General features: G+C 38.5%; 2 protein-coding genes across 3 annotated transcripts in view; one reads left to right on the forward strand and one right to left on the reverse strand.

Moving 5' to 3' along the window:
• Positions 1-2152, reverse strand: part of LOC133630878 (NAD-dependent protein deacylase sirtuin-5, mitochondrial-like) — a 35453-nt gene extending 33301 nt beyond the window's left edge. Inside the window, exon 1 of the mRNA XM_062022693.1 lies at positions 2092-2152. Within this exon, the coding sequence (XP_061878677.1) occupies positions 2092-2137 (46 nt within the window). The 5' untranslated portion in view covers positions 2138-2152. The remainder of the gene's footprint in view (positions 1-2091) is intronic.
• The window catches only part of LOC133630876 (phosphatase and actin regulator 1-like), a 111850-nt gene that overhangs the window by 19379 nt on the left and 70409 nt on the right, over positions 1-22062 (forward strand). Inside the window, exon 1 of one of the 2 annotated variants that reach the window (XM_062022691.1) lies at positions 19606-20177. The exons of the other annotated variant lie outside the window; for it this stretch is intronic. Coding sequence (XP_061878675.1) covers positions 19880-20177 — 298 coding nt within the window. The 5' untranslated portion in view covers positions 19606-19879. Of the gene's footprint in view, positions 1-19605; positions 20178-22062 lie in introns of those variants that run through there. 2 annotated transcript variants of the gene reach the window in all.

The raw sequence follows: 22062 nt of genomic DNA on the forward strand, positions 1-22062 counted from the left end.
TTTAAAGATCTAAAAAAATTATTTGGGAATGTCCGGCGGGCCAGATTGAAAAGCTCAACAGGCCGCATGCGGCCCCCAGGCCTTAATTTGCCCAAGTATTGTGTATTGTGTGTAAAATATTTAGGACAAAAATACATTTATTCCATTTTTAAATAAGGCTGCAACATGAAAAAAATGGAAAAAATGAAGCGCTTTCAATATTTTACGGATACACTGCACATAAATGTGAACATGTGTGCATTCACTGACTAACAAACGTCTCTGTAAAATCCTCTTTGCTGCAGCTACTTAAGAGCGAGAGTGCAGTCTTTTATTTTGTGCTGCTGTGTTGAAATCACTGTGTGTGCACAAGCAAGCTGTCTAAAGGAGTTCAATCAATATTATCCAGATGCATAGTGAGATGGGACAAATCTCTGCAGTAGAGTCAGTTAGGTGTGTACGCTAAACCTCAGCCTCTGCCCATGACTTAAACACATTTTGCATGTAAAATCTGGCAGAAATTAGTGTTTGATGTGAGTAGGAAGCTTGTGTTTGCAACAACAGTAGTTAAAGGTGGAAATATATATATATATATATATATGTAAACAAATAACCCCACGTTGCATCTTTAAAAAAAATAGACATCTCCCTTCCCTGCTTAGCTGCACAATGGTCTTCTTGCGCTGAATAAAACATGAGTGTGAAAGTATATGAGTAAAAATAGTAATGCAATATCACGGACTTGGTGACAACTGCCCAGAGAGAAAGAATGGTTGAGTAATAATAATGTTTTATCAGCAGGTGTCTTTTAAGGGAGTCGCTGAAAAGCTCCTGGTCTCATGTCATCTCTCTTATGTGGCACTCTTGATGGGAAATAGGAAAGCTGCTGGTTGTGATGTGCCTCCTACAACCCAGCTGAGAAATAACATGTTTTTATTTTATCCAAGCAAGCAGAAAGAAAATGCATGACAATATGTTTATGGGTCATATTTATAGTAATTTTGTATGCTCACGGGGCAGAGAAAAAAAGGCAAGCTATGCAATTTTTAGGCATTTGATTTGTCTATCCGGTCTATGTTAATGGTGGAAAACGTTATCTAGATGAGCTGCATCCTTTCACTGGATGTGACAAATGTTGAGTGGCATTTATTGTTGGTGTCATGGTGCGCCATGTTGTTACATTTCTGCTGAGTAAGAGTCCCTTCGACACTGCCGCAAGTTAATTCAGTCAAAGCTGCATTGCACCAGTCAAGAAGGCGTCTTCCAGCATTATCTCCATAGCAATTACTGTTTTAAAGCCAGGAGAATTGTTTGTTGATGACGCGAGATCCTAATAATCCAACTGCTTGTTTTTTTTAAAAAATATTTACAGTATTGTGTTTTATGATATGCTAAGTCCTCTACACTATTCTAGATGTGACTATACAGCCACAGGACACTTTGTTTAAATAGTGTGCAATGTGCAGGAAGGTAATGTGTAAATATGCATGTAATTTTTCATTGTACTTGCCAATTAAACATCAAACCTTTGATACTGTGTGGCAAAAATAATCCTAAAAACAATCAAAATGTAATTTTTATTTATTTACAAATAATTATTATTACTTTAAGGATATGCAGTATAGAATGTGGTTGTATGGATATTCATTTAAGCTATTCAGAGACAGTTTGAATAAGAGTAGCGTTAGACCTATCCCCAGAACGCTACTGCCCCGAGTGGTGAAAATGCTCTCTGCAATAGAAGCAGTTGAAACTCGTCAATCAAACAGAAACAATTACATTCAAGTCCTGTCATTAAAATATCAATAAGTGAATAAAACAACAGGCATTCCCTTCAGAATATAAGCATATTTAGGGCAAAATGTATTTAAAAGTCACCGCAACAGGAATCGGATGGCGGTGGTGCGCTGCAACATGATATGCTAACTGTTAGCATAACAGTAGCCGCTGCTTTGTCGCTCTAACACGGATGAGAATGCACTGTGACATATGCTACCGTGGTCGTAGGTGTACAAACAATTAATAAGTTCGTCTAGTTTGATGTCATCTGAATAAGTTCTATTCAAACCAATACATTTAAAGCTAATTGTAGCAACATGGCTACCTACCTACCGTTGGACAATGATGACGTTTTGACATGACGTTGGCCTGACGTCATCACGTACGAACGTAAATAAATTGGATTTATTTAAAAATCTTGTTGAATTTAGAAAAAGATTGAACGATATGAATATGAAAACGATATAACTTTAAATACTTTGTTAAAAAAAAACTGACGTGCACACAAAATAAATAATTTGTGGAGTGGCTCTGCCCCGGAGTTACCAATGTAGGCCGCTAGATAGCAGCATTGGATTAGCTATTTTAGGGACTGCGGCTGCAGCTCTGCAATGAAATATAAGCAGTGAATTATATGGTCTTCTTTTGTTGACTGACATTTATGTGCCGGTGTCACCGTGCGCCGTGCTGTTACAGTTCTGTTGAAAAAGAGTCCCTACAACACTGCTGCTAATCAATTTAGTCAGGGCTGCATTGCATCACCCCAGTCAAGAGCGGTAAAACTGTCACTATTTAAAAGCCAGGAAACTATCCTGGGCATAATAATCGTTTTTGGAGTATGTTTTTTTATTAAATGTTTTGGTATATACAAAATATGCTAGATATGACTATACCTATGTAACAGAGGTAATTTATGATCTCAATTGCTTACTGTCTTACTATATACTCTTCTTATTTTAATGCCATTTTATTTTAATGTCATCTTATCTAATTTATTACATTTACACATTATGTAATGTGACTCTTTATTTTGCAAATTGTATTACTCTTAGTTTAGTACTGTAATTCCCTATATTTTTCTTTGGTCCCTGAACGTCACATGTCCCAGCAGACTTCCAGGCTGTGGCCCGTATGTGTAGTCAGTCTGCTCTCTTCCATGTTGACGGTATAAAATGTATAGAGAAACTATGTTTGAGCCGGAAGAAAGACTGGGTGTCGTCTTTTGGGGAAAAATACAACGCAAAGGAGTACTACATCCCTACACACAAGGCACTTTATTTATATGCAGGCAGAAACTAATGGGGCATTCAGCTTATTGACAGACAGACAGACAGCAGCTTTATTTTGTCCATTCTTAACATGTACAAGACACATAAGAACTGAAATTACATTTTCGGCACAATCCCGCTAAGAGCAGACATACGTTACAGGGGGACAAGACGGGACCGCCAACGGATCAGCCACTTACAGCGCTCCTTAAAAAGGTGGGAAAAGGTGACATTGGGAAAGGGGGAAGAGTAAAAAAATTATCAGTCTGAGGCTGGACCCTCAGGAGTGGTCCAGACTGAGTCAGAGGAAAAAACCTCACATAGCATGGCACACATAAACATGGTACATGTAATCACAACAACTCGTAACAGAGAAGGGGGTAGTTGGGACCCTGGAGAGCGGCTGCCGCCATTAAAGCGCTACTCAGCCTCCACAACCCCGGAGGAATTAATGTTTATTTTCATTTCTTGTTTCTTTTTGCTTTTTATTATTACTATTATTATTATTATTATTATTGTTTTTGTTATTCATTCTTGAATGGCTTTTTTGTTGTTGTTTGCAAAATGTGTTTGTTTTTGTTTTGTCTACATATTCGAAATAAACATGAAAGAAAGAAAGAAATTAAGCAGTGGTGAAGGCGTTGATTTGGGGAGGGGTGTGTGCGTGCATGTATGCCCAATTAACTTGGGTGAGATGTTGGAATGTCTTTGTGGACTGAGGCCTATCTCAAAAGTTCGACCCAGGTGCTTTTTGAAAAAAAGGAAGGTCAAAAGCGTCCATCTTTGAGGAGTCCTCGGGGGAGTTCTTCAGAACAGCCTGTTCCTGATAGCATCAAGGCCATTCGAGGGAGTCAAATCGTAGATTAAGATGTTGTTTTTCTTCGAGCAGTCAAAACAATGACATTCCTGCTCTGTGTCTGTGTGCTGGCTCTCTCAATTCCAATTTAATTATTCTTTCTCTGCAAACTTCACCAAGATGATATCCATTTTGCGATTCAAATCAGAAATCGCTCCAGTCGGTGATCCCACAGCACGACCCAATCCTTCCATTGCGTTGAACAGCCTTTGGGCCCCTTGAGTGGCTGCCATCGTCTTCCGATTTTGACGATACACCAGAGCAATGCCCAGCCCAATCAGCAAATGCCCTGCGATCACGGTTCCAAATAGGTAGATGTCTTCCGCATCCTCGATGGAAAGGACTGAGAGGCACATAAGTCTCCAAGTATTCCAGGAATCTCTCACGTACCCCGCAGCAATGGTTCCATCAGGGCAGCCAGGCTCCCCCGAACCTCTTTTCCTTGTCGAAAAGACTGTGCCAATTGCGTCGAGAGTCCAGTTGATCAAATTCATTTTGATGTTTAGATTTGAGGACAGCGCAAGAAAAGAGGCTTCAAAAAAGTTCAGACAAAGACAAGGACACAAAGAAAGCAAGCAGGGAAGGAGGGAGCGGAGAAAAATGCGACCGCCCTCACCAAGAGGCAAGACGGTGCAAATCAGTGAATTTTGTGTCAGTAAACCTTTTTAAAATGTACCTTACGGCAAACAGAATCTTAAAAAAACATCGGAATCATAGCATTTATTATTTATTAACAAATAAGTACAGTATTGCCTGTGTATTACTAATCAGTCCAGAAACAGTTTGAACACAGTAGAACCTAGGTGTCAAAGTCCGGCCCGTGGGCCTTGAATTAATTATCTATGGTCCCCGAGATGATATTTGATTAGTATTAGAACCGACCCACAGGCCACAGCCGCTTGCTGCTGTTTTGCACGCACCAATACTCCATTCCCCACAATACAACGGTAGCCCGCAAACTCACTGCAGCGCAGCAAGTGGGCCTCGGCTTCATTATTCATCAGCATTCAGGGCAGATGTCAACTTTCAGCAACCCCCATCCCAATAATGGCTAAACGGAAGGATGGTAAGAAAGGGGGTTTCAAGCCAGGTGGGAGGCCGAGTACATGTTCACGGAGGTAAAAGGCAAACCTACGTGTCTTCTTTGTGGAGAAAGTGTTGCTGTAATGAAAGAATATCATCTAAGAAGGCACTATGAAACGTCTAAGAAACACAAAGACAAAAACAAGAATATGGACACAGAACAAAGACTACAGAAGGTGGAAGAATTAAAACGAGGTCTTAAGTCCGGCAGGCTCTGTTCACAAAAGCCACATCACAAAGCTATGGTGTCGTTTTGATAACTGACACCGTGCTTAATTATAATTGTGAGATTTGAATGATGATAAATGAATGTGTTGTGGCAGTATGCGGATTTCACCAATGTGTAAACAATCGGTTGCTTTTTCAAGCATTTTTAATAAACTGCCAACGTTAGAATGCTAAACAGGTACGGTAGTGCTTAAAGTTTAATGGCTTTGTAAAAACACTGAGACAAAGTCTAAGTTCAATCTGGGGCCGTACTTATCAAGCTTCTTAGAGTGCCATTTTACACTTAAGTCCTGAGAATTTGCGAAATTTAGTCCTACTCTCAAACTTAAGAATAAAAGTTTTTTATCAACGTTCTTAAGTCTAAGAATCACTCCTACTCTCCACGATATTTAAGAGACTTTCAGAGGTGTCTTAAGTGGTTAGGAGTTGCCAGCAGGGGATGGCACTGAGGCGAGAGAGACGTGGCCGAACGTTCAGGGAGTGGAACGATGTCCTGGATTTGTTTGATGACGAGCAGCTGATCAAACGGTATCGTTTAGACAGAGAGGGTATTATTTTTGTCACAAATTTAATACTTTTCGATTCCTTGTTGATTTCTGCATGTGGCTGCAGTGGGCTAGTATATATAGAGCCACCCACACCAGTTTCAAATTAGTTGCCTAATTAATGAATTGGAAAGAAAATGTTATGAGAGTAGCGTATGTGTGTGGCCGTGAGGTGAGTGACGTCAGTGAGTGTGTGGGCGAGAGAAGAGAGGGAGCGGTAGCGTGAGTGCCGGCAGGGACTAGTTTGTTTTGTATTATTTTGTAGTTTATTGTCAAAATATGCACTCCCATTGTCCACTTAAATATTTCCAAGATATTTATTTATTCTTAGACAACGGATTCCCTTCCGTGATTGGTCATTTCTATGGACACAGAAATTACGTCACCTAAAATTCCGTTTACGGCACATAGTAATGTCGTAATTCAGCTCTGAGTGTGACACTTAAGATTCAGTCCTACACTTCGCTGAAAGTGTGAGTAAGACGCTTGATAACTAACTTTTAAGTGCAGCTTTCAGCGAATAATTTATTTACTCTTAAGTCAACTCTTAGCAGACTTCTTAGGAGTAATTCTAAGAAGCTTAATAAGTACGGCCCGAGATCTTTATGGTGTTTTTGAAACTGCACCAATTTTTTCCTCAGAGTTTTCAACTTACGTCAAGTGTTTTGCCAAAAGGATTATTTGTAGTATGTACATTTTCAGAATGTACTTGTTCTATTTTTGGCCAAAGTAAGACAAATAAAATAATCTGAAGTTGTCTTTATTTTTAAGTTATTATGCCATGGTTTTTACCAGTCCGCCCCGCGTGGGAATAGATTTTCCTTCATGCGGTCCTTGAGCTAAAATGAATTTGACACGTGTGCAGTAGAGGCTGTCCCTAGAACGCCACTGCTTCCTCATGGAGAGGATGCTTGCAGCAACAGCAGTAGAATAAAACAAGAAGAAGCTGCATAAAGTTGAACGCACTTCACACAACCAGTGACGTTCCAGAACTCGAAGCTGATATTCGTTTATTTCCAGGATTTGAAATGAATCGAAAAGGCAAGCATTACTTTCTGAACATTATTGTACTACCATGCTCTTTTAGGCGGGGTGTGTTTGATTCCATTTTTCTGGAAATACCTCCGAAGCCCGCTAGATAACAGAATTGTATGGTCTCTTTTGGGAATAATGGCATCTCTAATGATGTATAACTTTGTCTTTTTGGTCTTTTATTCGAACAATATGCAAGTAAATGTCAAATACGCTGTGGAATATCATGCATGCAATCCACACTTTCAGTATGCAATACGTCTTGAATTGTTCACTGTATGTAATAGTTAAAGGACACCAATAAACACAAATGTATTTGTGTTTAGAGCACAGGTGTCAAACTCAAAGCCCGGGGACCAGATCTGAACCGCCACATCATTTTATCTGGCCCGCAAACACCTGGAAATGATATGTGTCAATAAAGTACTTAACATTTTCTCACTAAATATAATGGATTTTTTTTCATTTTGACATAAAAAATACTGCTTGAAATTGCATGCATTTTAAACTTTAATAGTATCCAATATTGCAACAAATATTACAGTATATTATCCATACTTACCAACCCTCCCGGTTTTACCGGGAGACTCCCGGTATTCAGCGCCTCTCCCGATAACCTCCCGGCAGAAATTTTCTCCGACAAACTCCCGGTATTCAGCCGGAGCTGGAGGCCACGCCCCCTCCAGCTCAATGCGGACCTGAGTGGGGACAGCCTGTTCTCACGTCCGCTTTCCCACAATATAAACAGCTTGCCTGCCCAATGACGTCATAACATGTACGGCTTTGAGAGAGTAGAGTGCACAACTGCGCACACAACAAGGAGACGAAGCAGAAGAACGAGGAAGTTACAGACATGGCGACGCCGTCGACGAGCAAGATGAAGAAATACGCTTGCAAGTTCCAAAACTAATAGAAACAAGAATTTCAGTTCATCCAGGACAGTTCGAAGGGGAAGGGGTATGTTGCCTGTACATTTTGTAGAACAGACTTCTCCATTGAACACGGTGGCCGAAATTATATACTCAGTCATGAACGGAGAAGTTAAACAGGACAATACTGCCATCTACTGGATAGCCTCCGGAACACTGAAATTCAAGTATTTCTTTTATTTATATGTATAATAAAATAAAATACACATATATATATATATATTATATATATATATATATATATATATATATATATATATATATATATATATATATATATATATATATATATATATATATATATATATTATATATATATATATATATATATATATATATATATGTATAGATATATATATATATATATATATGTATATATATATATATATATATATATATATGTATATATATATATATATATATATATATATATATATATATACATATATATATATGTATATGTATATATATATATATATATATGTGTATATATATATATATATATATATATGTGTATATATATATATATATATATATGTATATATATATATATATATATATATATATATGTATATATATATATATATATATATATATATATATATATATATATATATATATATATATATATATATATATATATATATATATATATATATATATATATATATATATATATATATATGAAATACTTGAGTTGGTGAATTCTAGCTGTAAATATACTGCCCTATTAACCACACCCTTAACCACGCCCCAACCACGCCCCGCCTCCAACCACGCCCCCCCACCTAGCTCAGTTTGTGGCAGCATGAGCAGTTTGTCATTGTGAGTGAGTGTCTGAGACCAATCAGTTTCAATAATATTAACAAATGAAGTTGGTAAGGTATCTGTTTAGCATAAGTCAGGGGTTGGCAAATCACAATGTTGAAAGACCGAAAATAAAAAAATAAAAATCTGTCTGGAGCCATAAAAATTTTAAATCCCTATATAAGCATTATGATAAAGGCAACACATGATGCAAGTGTCTATATTGGCTATATTAGCCTACTATCAAAATGACTATGTGTCACAGGCTGATGCAAATCTTTGTTGACAGAAATGTTGAAATATAAAACATTAGTAAAACGAAGGCTTACCAGAGGGTGAGATAACTTCCGCCCTGATATCGGTAGGTCGTGAGTTCAAACCCCGGCCGGGTCATACCAAAGACTATAAAAATGGGACCCATTACCTCCCTGCTTGGCACTCAGCATCAAGGGTTGGAATTTGGGGTTAAATCACCAAAATTGATTCCCGGGCGCGGCCACCGATGCTGATCACTGCTCCCCTCATCTCCCAGGGGGTGATCAAGGGTGATGGGTCAAATGCAGAGAATAATTTTGCCACACCTAGTGTGTGTGTGAAAATCATGGGTACTTTAACTTTTTAACTTTAACTCCTGGAAATTACTGGCTTAGAATGGCCAAAGGTATAGATGTGTGTGTCCAAGTTAAAGGAAATGGCAGGCTGTCTTCTTCCAATGGATTTATTACAATCTCTGCAAGCTGGGTAACATTTGCGGTGGTCTATAACGGCACACAAACAACTATCAGAAATGCAGCCAACATACATATAATATGTCATGAAACATGCATATATAAATTAATTACACAGAGGACATAAGTAAAGGGAATTAAATTAGCTCAAATACACCTACAAACGAGGCATAATGATGCAATATGTACATACAGCTAGCCTAAATAGCATTTTAGCATTGATTAGTTTGAGTTCATGCACTGACCAAATATAGCTGTTTAGCACTTCAACAAGTCAATACCATCAACAAAGCTCACATGTGTGCATTCACGCACAGCATAAAAAGTTTGGTGGAGAAAATGAGACAAAGAAGGAGTGGCATAAAACACGTCTTTCTGTGGCAGCATCGGAGAAAGTTGTACATGTAAACGAACATTGGTTAGTTCAAAGACGACAAAATTAGTGGGACAAAACGGCACTTGCCAAATACTCTCATCAGTGAAGCATGTTTCATATAAACAGTGGGATTTCTAACAATTAGGAAGATTTGTGTCATGTTTGTCCTCCTACAGAAACTATATTGAAACAAATATTTTTCCGTTTTCATACATTTTTTAAAAAGCTCCATGGAGCCACTATGGCGGTGCTAAAGAGCCGCTTGTGGCTCTAAAGCCGCGAGTTGCTGACCCCTGGCATAAGTGATGCTAAGAGGGAATAGGTATTGGGCTGCTGGTGAGCTATTTGATCAATTCTAGTTTTCACTTTGTGAAAGTGAGTGTGTATGTTGTCTGTCTATCTGTGTTGGCCCTGCGATGAGGTGGCAACTTGTCCAGGGTGTACCCCGCCTTCTGCCCGATTGTAGCTGAGATAGGCTCCAGCGCCCCCCGCGACCCCGAAAGGAATAAGCGGTAGAAAATGGATGGATGGATGGATGGATAGTTTTCACTTTGATTTCAGTCTATTGCCTTTTGAACTTTTTAGCATTCTCTGTTGTCCTTTTTTGCTGGGTAATTAGTATATTCCATGGGTTTAGTTGTACAGTAGTCAGTGAATTGTGTCAATTCAGCTCAGACTCAGAAAAAAAGAACCTATTTCCCCCAATCTGTCAGATCCTGTCAACTTCCACTTGACTTGATAAAACTCTTAAAATGAAAGTTACTGTTAATGTGTGAGACAGCAAGCCTCTTTTTAGCACACTATCACAAAGCTGACTAAAGTATATTCAAATGTGGTTTTAATAGCATTGTCTCTTGAGAAGATAAAAAGTAAAGTAAAACAAAACCCAAAACCAGTGAAATTGGCACATTGTGTAATTCGTAAATAAAAACAGAATACAATGATTTGCAAATCCTTTTCAAGTTATATTCAATTGAATAGACTGCAAAGACAATTTATTTAAAGTTCGAACTGAGAAACTTAATTTTTTTTTACATCAGTCCATCTTAGATGGACTGAAAAACGCCCCCCCATAGCATAATGCTGCCACCGCCATGTTTCACTGTTGGGATTGTATAGGGCAGGTGATGAGCAGTGCTTGGTTTTTCTACCCATACCTCTTTGAATTAACGTCAAAATGTTCAATATGTGTCTCATCAGACCAGAGAATATTTTTTCTCATAGTCTGGGAGTCCTACATGTGTTTTTGGCAAACTCTCTGTGGGATTTCATATGTTTTGTACTGAAGGGAGGCTTCAATCGGGCCACTCGGTCATGGTAGAGGGCTGCAGTGATAGTTGACTTTGTGGAACTTTCTCCCATCTCCCTACTGCATCTCTGGAGCTCAGCCACAGTGATCTTTTGGTCCTTCTTTACCTCTCTCACCAAGGCTCTTCTCCCACAGTTTCTCACTTTAGCTGGACGGCCAGGTCTAAGAAAAGTTGTGGTCGCCCCAAACTTCTTCTGTTTAAGGATTATGGAGGCAACTGTGCTCTTAGGAACCTTGAGTGCTGCAGAAATTTGTTTGTAACCTTGGCCAGATCTCTGCCATGCCACAATATTGTCTCTGAGCTCCTTGGGCAGTTCCTTTGACCTCATGATTCTCATTTGCTCTGTCATGCACTGTGAGCTGTAAAGTCTTATATAGACAGGTGTGTGCAATCAGTTTAATTAAACACAGCTGGACTCCAATGAAGGAGCAGAACCATCTCAAAAAGGATCAGAAGTAATGGACAACATGTGAGTTCAATATGAGTGTCACAGAAAAGGGTCTGAATACTTAGGACCATGTGATATTTCAGTTTTTTTTTTTACTAAACTTGCAAAAAATTTCTACATTTCTGTTTTTTTTCTGTCAAAATGGTATGCTGAGATTACATTAATAAGAAATAAAATTAACTTTTTTGATTTTAGCAAATGGCTACAATGAAACAAAGAGTGGAAATTTAAAGGGGTCTGAATACTTTTTCATATCCACTTACATCAGACCTCGGCAAAATACGGCCAGCGAGCCACATGAGGCCCATTAAGTTTTTCAAACCGGCCCGCCGGACGTTCTACATCATTTTTTTAGACCTTTAACGTCAAAACTGTAGCCGCCATTATGATGTGCAGTGCTGTTTTTAAATTACCGTAAGTCTTGAACTATAGAAAGTATTTCAATGAGGGATTTCCGATAATGGCTTTTTGCCGATATCCGATATTGTCCAACTCTTAATTACCGATACCGATATCAACTGATACCGATATATACAGTTGTGGAATTAACACATTATTATGCCTAATTTGGACAACCAGGTATGGTGAAGATAAGGTCCTTTTAAAAAAAAATAAAAAAATAAGATAAATAAATTAAAAACATTTTCTTGAATAATAAAGAAAGTATAACAATATAAAAACAGTTACATAGAAACTAGTAATTAATGAAAATGAGTAAAATTAACTGTTAAAGGTTAGTACCATTAGTGGACCAGCAGCACGCACAATCATGTGTGCTTACGGACTGTATCCCTTGCAGACTGTATTGATATATATTGATATATAATGTAGGAACCAGAATATTAATAACAGAAAGAAACAACCCTTTTGTGTGAATGAGTGTAAATGGGGGAGGGAGGTTTTTTGGGTTGGTGCACTAATTGTAAGTGTCAGGCCGATATTATCGGACATCTCTAATTTCAATGGTTGAAATCTGCGCTTTTGGGTGTTATACGAGTTATTACAGTAATCTACGTCACAGCAGCTAAGACGAAGAACAAAGCAGAGTGGGCGGGGTTAGTTTTCAGAGCAGCCAGCCCCAAACTGGTGTGTCAGGAACAGATGCGGATCCAAATTGTTACAACAAATGTCTGCATAAAAGTGATAATATATCATTTTGTAGGTGTTTATTACCCTTTGCATTCATATTTTACTGTTTGTTACATTTTTGTTGTGTTTTGCTTGATTGTAAAAGATGTCTATCGAGGAGCTGGTCTGAGAAGTAAAAGAGGAGCGATGTTCATACAGTATGTTGTTAATATTCAGTGTTTTATTGTTCATAGTTAATATTGTAAATCCCACTTTCTTTATTTTCATGTACATTTTGGGTGTCCCATTCAGTAAAAAACTGTAAAATTCCATTCCGTTTTTTTAAGATGGTCTGTCATAACGTTTTTAGAACTCTATCGGACATTGTGACTTTTGGTATTAGTGTTCCTGAAAAAAAAGGGACCCAAACACACATACTGTACAGCAGATTTTTACAGGTAAATGTGTATATATAATTTATACACACATACACATTGCCCCCCCCCCCCCCCCCCCCCCCCCAGACACATTTTTTCTCTCAATGTGGCCCCCAAGTCTTTAGTCAAGTCAAGAGGGGTTTCAAGCTATGGCTTCTCCTTGGCACCATTGCTAGCTATGGGCTGGGCTTCACTGTGTTTTGTTACCTGAGTTACAAACTTAGAATGGATGCATCGCAACACATACAGTCATGAGATATCAGTTGAAACCTATGAAAAATGCACTGCAAACATGTTGCCAATTATGTGAATCATCTTCAACTACAGCTATGACTGTTTTGAGTCACATAATAGGCCTGTGCTTGCTCAGCCAATCAGAGAATGTCAGTGCTCAGCCCCTGTTGGTGGATTAGCCAGTACAGTGATGGGAATTACAGCTCTTGTAAGGGAAACGTTTCTTTTGGCTCGGCTCCCGAAAAAGAGCCAGCTCCTAAATGGTTGTTTGTTGTTGTTGCTCAAATTGGGATGTACAATAATTTCCCTCATTTTTTCTCTCATGCTACGGTGTTAGCCTGCTTGTGTTTTATTATTGTGCTGTGTGTATAAAAGCCCTCCCTCTCCCTTCTGCTCTTGGCATAAACAGTATGCAGGTATTAATGGCTTAAACCCCCCTTCAACTCAATTTAGATGCACATTGTTAATATTATCAATAAGGGGACTTGAGGGCTCAGTTTGAAAAAGACGATTTTCTACATGTAAACTAATAAAATAATACATACAAGTGCCTCAGTGCAACATATCAGTATTCACCGTAATGAGGTAGGTAAGAGGTGTCATACTAAAGACTCTGCCCCTAGATAATTATAAAAGCAAATATGTTGAGTACTTTCTCATAGTGATGTGCAAGACCACTGATTTTTGTTCCAATCTGATACAAAGTAAAATTCAGGCTGGTATCAGCAATAACAATCCGATTATTGGTGCATATTTACCTAACGTGTCTGTTCAAATTAAAAAAGTTGTGTATTTTCTTTTTTTAAATGTATGTATTTTTTTTAATGATTATTAATCAGTCCAACAAAATAATACATAATAATACAATAATAATACAATCATAATTCCAAAACCAAACCCGGCCCAGCAACATTCAGAATAGCAATTAACAGATCCATTGAGGACACACAAAACAATCCAAAAGTAGTCAAACAAAAATCAATAGTATCAATAACAGTATCAATATTAATGAGAATTCCAACATAGCAGTGATTAGAAATACTTCATTTACATTATCATCACAGCCATTTATTAACAAAATATGTATGTATTTTCAAATAATGACATATCTATCTAAAAAAAACAACATTAAAAAAGTAATTAAAAAAGAGCTAACAAATGGAATTTATTGACAACAAGCTAAAGTGATATACTTAGTCAACTATAACACAGAGTTGTGTTTTTAAATATGTATAATAACTGTTTTTTAAAACAAATAAAAAATATCAAAATGCCTCCCACATACTTGACTTTTCAGTAGGCGGCCCTTGGCGGGAGAAGTTTAGACACCCCTGATCTAAAATATTAGAAGCTCTCATTAAAAATTAAATATACTTAAAATAAAAACAAAGTTTAGTTCTTTACCGGTAATCAAAAAAATAAATTATGGTAACTTATGAATTGATTTCAAAAATTATAAGAACCATAATAAACACTGTTAAATATGTAACTGAACGTTAATATTTTCTTACAGGCATAATTTTTGACACATTAGGTTATGCAGTTACACAATCATTTTAAAAGTTGTATTCTGTTCTTAATTGAGAAAAAAAACAACAGTAAAAATGTAAGAAAGAAGAGTAAAAAAATGGTATGTACTGAAAAAAAGCTGAGTTTTTTTAAAACTAAGAATTGATAATTATATACTTAGTCACCTATGTTACAAAGCTGACAATATCTTGTTTTTAGCATTTTTTTAAATAAAAAAATATCAATATGGCCCTCGCATACTTTGACTTTTCAGTATGCGGTCCTTAGTGGAAAAAGTTTGGACACCCCTAAATTAAAGTATGAAAAGCATCCATATTTTGATTTGAGAATCGATATTGGAGCATAAAGAATTGGTATTGATATTTCAGTATCAATCCGCACATCACTACTTTGTCATTCAATAGTGGTCTTTGAATTGCGTTTATTCAATTTCAAGGTTTTGAGGAATTCCATTTGTTGTGTACACAATTTTAAATATTTTGACGTTTTATGTTCAGATTGGAATCAGCTTTATCAGCCAAGTGTGTTAAACACACAAGGAATTTGACTTGTTAGGCTGTGCTATCTTGTTAAATGTGAAGAATAAATATTAACGATTAACTAAAAAAATATAAACGTAATAGTGCAGTGGTGAATAGAGCAAAGCAAAAAGATGATGACGTGAACATGAGTGAGTACGTTCACAGTGACAGATTAGTTATCATCAGATTTACAGCCTGAGATAAGAAACTGTTCTTTAGACGAGTTGTTTTGGCGTATAGTGATTTGTAACACCTGTCGGAGGGGAGGCGTTTGAACAGTTTGTGACCAAGGTGTGAGGGGTCTGCAGTGATGCTACCTGCCCGTTTCCTGACCCTGGACCGCTATAAATCCTGGATTTGGGCGGGAAGGTCGACACCAGTGATCTTTTCTGCAGTCCTAATTGTCCGTTGCAGTCTGGTTGCAGATCCAAACCAGACAGGGATGGAGGCGCACAGGTCAGACTGAATGATGGCTGTGTAGAACATGATCAGCACTTCCTGTGGCAGGTTGAACTTTTTGAGCTGACACAGGAAGTGCATCCCATGCTGTGACTTTTTCCTGATTATGTCTATGTGGGAGGTCCACTTCAGGTTCTGTGAGATTGTGAGCCACAGGATTGCTTGGAAGGCACTTCAAGTTCATAATAGTTTACTGGGTTGTATTTTGTTTTCTTCATTTAAGAATACATTTTAGTACTCTGAATATATCTTAAATTGATTAATTTGCGTAAATAATAAAATATGAAAAATAATAATTTATTCATTCTCTCTTTTGTACAGTACCGTATTTTCCGGACCATAGGGCACACTGCTGATGAGCAGGTCTCGTCAGGTCTATTTTCATACAAAAGGCGCACCGGATTAAAATATATATATATTTTCTAAATGTAAAACACTTCCTTGTGGTCCACATAAAACGTAACGGTGGTTCTTTGGTCAAAATGTTGCATAGATGATGTTTTACAGACCATCTTTCTGACAGTCGCTTCAGGATGTGCCGTTTTGTGGGTGGTCTTATTTACGTGGCTCACCTTCGACAGCGCCTTCTCCCCGTCATCTTTGTTGTAGCGGTGTAGTGTGCAAGGACGGGAGTGGAAGAAGTGTCAAAAGATGGAGCTAACTGTTTTAATGACATTCAGATTTTACTTCAATCAATAACGGAGCAGCATCTTCTTATCCGTGGCTCACTAGTGCAACAACAACGCTGGAAATGTGTCCCGTGAAAAACCATCTGACCAGAACTCTCTAATAACTAAAGTTCCTTGAGTGAATAATGTAAACTCACTACACCGGTATGTTTTAGCGCTTTCATGGCGAGTTTACTGACAGATATAAGTAAGAACTTTACACTACTTTATATTAGAAATGGCAACAGCGGAGGATGAATGTCCCATAACAAGAAGATAAAGAAAAAGAAGAAGCTTATCGACTAAGGCACGGACTACAATGGCAGTATGTGCGCACATTTTCAGGATTTATGCAGGTCCCAAATACAGATCAGCATGTACCAGAAGGTAAGAAAACTTGCTTTTGCAAAATAAGGCGAAACAAAACGCCATATGATATGTCTTACCTTATACACACACCATAATAATACTCGTATGTCGAAGCACAGTACAATCCATCAAGGGGTGCGGCTTCATAGCTTACAAAAAGTCGTACTAAAACATTTTGATAGATTTTTGAGTGCCGTGTGTAATGTTCTATATTTTCAATGGAAGATATACAATTTTGGTGTTGTTTACTTGAGTCATATTGCAGTCTACACGTATCTCTTATGTGACTGCCATCCACTGGTCACACTTATCATTTCACCATGAACCAAATAAAATAGCTTCGAGGTCGGTAAGCACAACCAGAATTATTCCGTACATTAGGTGCACAGGCTTATAAGGCGCACTGTCGAGTTTTGAGAAAATGAAATGATTTTAAGTGCGCCTTATAGTCCGAAAAATACAGTATGTGTCATTTGGTGGGCCACAAACAAAACAATGTCTTCGATCAAAAAACACCAAAAAACAAACACGCCACACATTTTGACCAATCATGTGCTGCTTGAACATAAAAACAGACGATACAGGTCAATTCTGTTGACGTCTGATAACCGTCGCACGTGCATTTGCACAAACAAATATTTTCCTCGGATAAAAATAGTCATCGAAAGCAGCTGCCACGCGTAAAAGTAAGCAGTGGTTTTAAATTGTAAAATACAGAGTAAGAAAGCTAACATTGTATATTTACGGACAGTAAGCTTGTAGGCAATTACAGCACGAGGAAGTTTGCTTTGACGCAAACAATTGTAGCTTAAATTGTTCGTTTTAATCACCGTTTTACTCTACTGATAGCTTTTTTTTTGAGGAAGCCGCCAAATTGGACAGAACACTGGTGCTCTGAAAAAAATTTGCTACTTAATAAAAATGCAACCAGTTGCATCATATCCTATAGTTAGCAACTTAGGTAACGGGGGGGATTTTGATGTAATTTACAGAAAATGTCTGTAATTTGTCCTGGAACAAGTGCTTTTGTAGTTTTTACTATTATTCATACAAAACCCAAAACCAGTGAAGTTGGCACGTTGTGTAAAACGTAAATAAAAACAGAATACAATGTTTTGCAAATCCTTTTCAACCTATATTCAATTGAAAAGACTGCAAAGACAAGAACGTTCGAACTGGAAAACTTTGTTATTTTTTGCAAATATCAGCTCATTTGGAATTTGATGCCTGCAACATGTATCAAAAAAGCTGGCAAAAGTGGCAAAAAAGACTGAGAAAGTTGAGGAATGCTCATCAAACACTTATTTGGAACATCCCACAGGTGAACAGGCTAATTGGGAACTAGTGGGTACCATGATTGCAGTATAAAAGCAGCTTCCATGACATGCTCAGTCATTCACAAACAAGGATGGGGCGAGGGTCACCACTTTGTGAACAAATGTGTGAGCCAATTGTCGAACAGTTTAAGAACAACATTTCCCAACGAGCTATTGCAAGGAATTTAGGGATTTCACCATCTACGGTCCGTAATATCATCAAAATGTTCAGAGGATCTGGAGAAATCACTACACTTAAGCAGCAAGGCTGAAAACCAACATTGAATGCTCGTGACCTTCGATCCCTCATGCGATACTGCATCAAAAACCGACATCAGTGTGTAAAGGATATCACCACATGGGCTCAGGAACACTTCAGAAAACCACTGTCAGTAACTACAGTTGGTCGCTACATCTGTAAGTTAAAGTTAAAACTCTACTGTGCAAAGCGAAAGTCATTTATCAACCACACCCAGAAATGCCACTGGCTTCGCTAGGCCCGAGCTCATCTAAGATGGACTGATGCAAAGTGTAAAAGTGTTCTGTGGTCTGACGAGCCCACATTTAAAATTGTTTTTGGAAACTGTGGAAGTCGTGTCCTCCAGACCAAAGAGGAAAAGAACCATCCAGACTGTTATAGGCGCAAAGTTCAAAAGCCAGCATCTGTGATGGCATGGGGGTGTATTAGTGCCCAAGGCATGGGTAACTTACACATATGTGAAGACGCCATTAATGCTGAAAGGTGCATACAGGTTTTGGGGCAACATTTGTTGCCATCCATGCAACGTTATCATGGACGCCCCTGCTTATTTCAGCAAGACAATGCCAAGCCACGTGTTACAACAGCGTGGCTTTATAGTAAAAGAGTGTGGGTACTAGACTGGCCTGCCTGTAGTCCAGACCTGTCTCCCATTGAAAATGTGTGGCGCATTATGAAGCCTAAAATACCTCAACACAGACACCGAACTGTTAAACAACTTAAGCTGTACATCAAGCAAGAATGGGAAAGAATTCCACCTGAAAAGCTTCAAAAATTGGTCTCCTCAGTTCCTAAACGTTTACTGAGTGTTGTTAAAAGGAAAGGCCACGTAACACAGTGGTAAAATGCCCCTGTGCCATCTTTTTTTACAATGTATTGCTGCCAATAAATTCTAAGTCAATGATTATTTGCCAAAAATAATTACGTTTCTCAGTTCTAACATTAAATATATTGCCTTTGCAGTCTATTCAATTGAATATAAGTTGAAAAGGATTTGCAAATCGTTGTATTCTGCTTTTATTTACGAATTACAAAATATGCCAACTTCACTGCGGTTTTGGGTTTTATACATGAGCTTGTCAAAATACTTATTGTGGACATTAATTCTGTCACTATGCAGTATATAACAACCAGCCATGCATTTTAGGTTAATCAAGGTTTACATCGTTTTTGTTTTGGTTAGTTTCCTGGTATGTAAGAAAATAACTACACTATAGCAACGTTTTTTTTTGTTTTTTTTTACCTTAATAGCTGTAGTTATTTTGTTCGAGGAAACGTTTAGCGTTTATGCGCATGCGTGCGCATGCTCAGTAGCGTTGGGTAGCACGTTTTCTCAAAGCACCAACTCCTGTTTAAAAAAACATCAAAGAGCATGCTCCTCGCGCCGCATCGTTCGCGAAGGACCCATCACGATTAGCCACAATAGACTGCAGCTCTGCGTGGGGGGAGCTCGCCGCGGCTAACTCGCTCTTTTAAGCATGGATTCCGTTTTTTGGTGACTTTTTATCATTTCGAAAACGAGCCGGTTTTCCACGTTTAAAAGATCTCAGGTGAGCGCCGCCCCCTAAAAAAAATTAAAAAAAATAACAGGTCAGCGTGGATGCTAAATCACAGGCGAGTCGACGGATTGTCGGTCCTGTTAATCCGAGCATGTTGAAGACGGCGCACTACCCCAGCGTGGACCCCTCGCCCACCATCATGCACGGCACCTGGCTCGCCTCTTCCACGATGGGCTGCGTGCACGCCCCCTCCGCCGTGGCCGTGGAGAAGCCCAAAAAGAACGCGTTCAGCCTGGCTAAAATCATGTCTTTGGGCGGCAAGAAGGGCCACGGAGGCAACGCGCACTATAACAACAACAACAACACGCCCTTCGCCATCCACTGTCACATCGGCAAGGAGATCAAGCACATTTGCAGCAACTGCAGCCGAGGGACCGGCACGCAGGACGGTGAGTGTTGCTGGTGTGCAGCCTCGGTGCTCCATCGCCTACTTGCTACTATTCAGTCTGTTGGATGGGGGGGTATGTGTACTCATAAAAGTGGCCACTCATTTAATTCCAGTAATAATCCATGTTGTATACATGCAACATTATGCACGCAACACAACATGTATCCCATGGCTGCATGCTTCAGTTCAGTCACATGACATCCTCTCTCAGCCATCTTGGGATGCAAAAACATGTCTTAATTGTGTGAATGCTCCAAAGCATTCACACATAGGGTTTTCTATTATACCTCTTCTTCTTCTTCTCCAGATTTTGGCGCGCTCTACCTTCCACATTTTTCACCCGATTCAAACCGTTGCAACTTAAAACTGTTCAGCCTATTCGGGAATCGCGGGCGTTCTCTTGACAAATTCCCAGATTTCCCAGAATTCCAGGTTTTTCGGGACATTTTTCCCCATTCAAAATGAATTGGCCATTTTTGTAAACTTCCACCATTTCCACATTTTTCAACCGATTCCAAACCATTCCACCATCAACACATTCCACCATCCTGGAAATTTAAACTACCTTTTTTCCAAGTTCAAAAAAATTCCAGGATTTTCCAGAATGCCTGGTTTTCCAAAGCCCTATTTCCACCCTTTTTTCTGGCGACTACTCCTCCCACATTTTTCAACCCACTTCAACTGTCAAAACAGTCCTCTTAATCAGGACAAAAAACAAAGTTGTTTTTTGAACTGGAAAAATTCCCGGTTTTCCCAAAATTCCAGGAATTCCGTAATACTATTTCTCAATTCAACATGATACTACTTCAACACTTCCCGACCGATTTGAAAAATTCCAACACCAACCGTTTCAACTCATTCAGACCATTTAAGTTTTTTACCATTTTCCAAAAAAATGGGACATTCTTCAAAGTTCAACAACTCCCACATTTTTCATCTGATTCAAACTGTTCCAACTTCAAAATATTCAGCCTGTTTGGGAATTGTGTGCTCTACTTTAACAATTCTAAACTCCAGTATTTCAGTTCAACTTAAGCATTCACACGCAATTCCTCCAGGAATTGCCTCATTATTGTAAGCATTACACTTCCTGTTGAATATAGATCTAAATGGTCACTAGCACTTCTGAAATCCTATTTTGCATCTTAATATGTCAAAATTAAATTTGGTTGTCGGATTTACAAAACCCAAAACCAGTGAAGTTGGCACGTTGTGTATATCGTACATAAAAACAGAATACAATTATTTGCAAATCCTTTTCAACTTATATTCAATTGAATACACAGCAAAGACAATACATTTAATGTTTGAACTGAGAAACTTGTAACACGTGCAGAATGTGGCTCGGCATTGTTTTGCTGAAAAAAGCAGGGGCGTCCATTAAAAAGACGTTGCTTGGATGGCAACATATGTTGCTACAAAATCTGTATGTACCTTTCATTAATGTTGCCTTCACAGATGTGTAAGTTACCCATGCCTTGGGCACTAATACACTCCCATACCATCACAGATGCTGGCTTTTGAACTTTGCGCCTATAACAATCCGGATATATTTTTTCCTCTTTGGTTCGGAGGACACAACGTCCAGTTTCCAAAAACAATTTGAAATGCGGACTCGCCAGATCACAGAACACTTTTCCACTTTGCATCAGTCCATCTTAGATGAGCTCAGGCCCAGTGAAGCCGGCGGCGTTTCTGGGTGTTGTTGATAAATGGCTTTGGCTTTGCACAGTAGAGTTTTAACTTGCACTTACAGACGAAGCGACAAACTGTAGTTACTGACAGTGGTTTTCTGAAGTGTTCCTGAGCCCATGTGGTGATATCCTTTACACACTGATGTCGCTTTTTGATGCAGTACAGCCTGAGGGATCAAAGGTCACGGGCAT

Source organism: Entelurus aequoreus, linkage group LG16, assembly GCF_033978785.1.
Source record: "Entelurus aequoreus isolate RoL-2023_Sb linkage group LG16, RoL_Eaeq_v1.1, whole genome shotgun sequence".
NCBI classification, from domain to species: Eukaryota; Metazoa; Chordata; class Actinopteri; order Syngnathiformes; family Syngnathidae; genus Entelurus; species Entelurus aequoreus.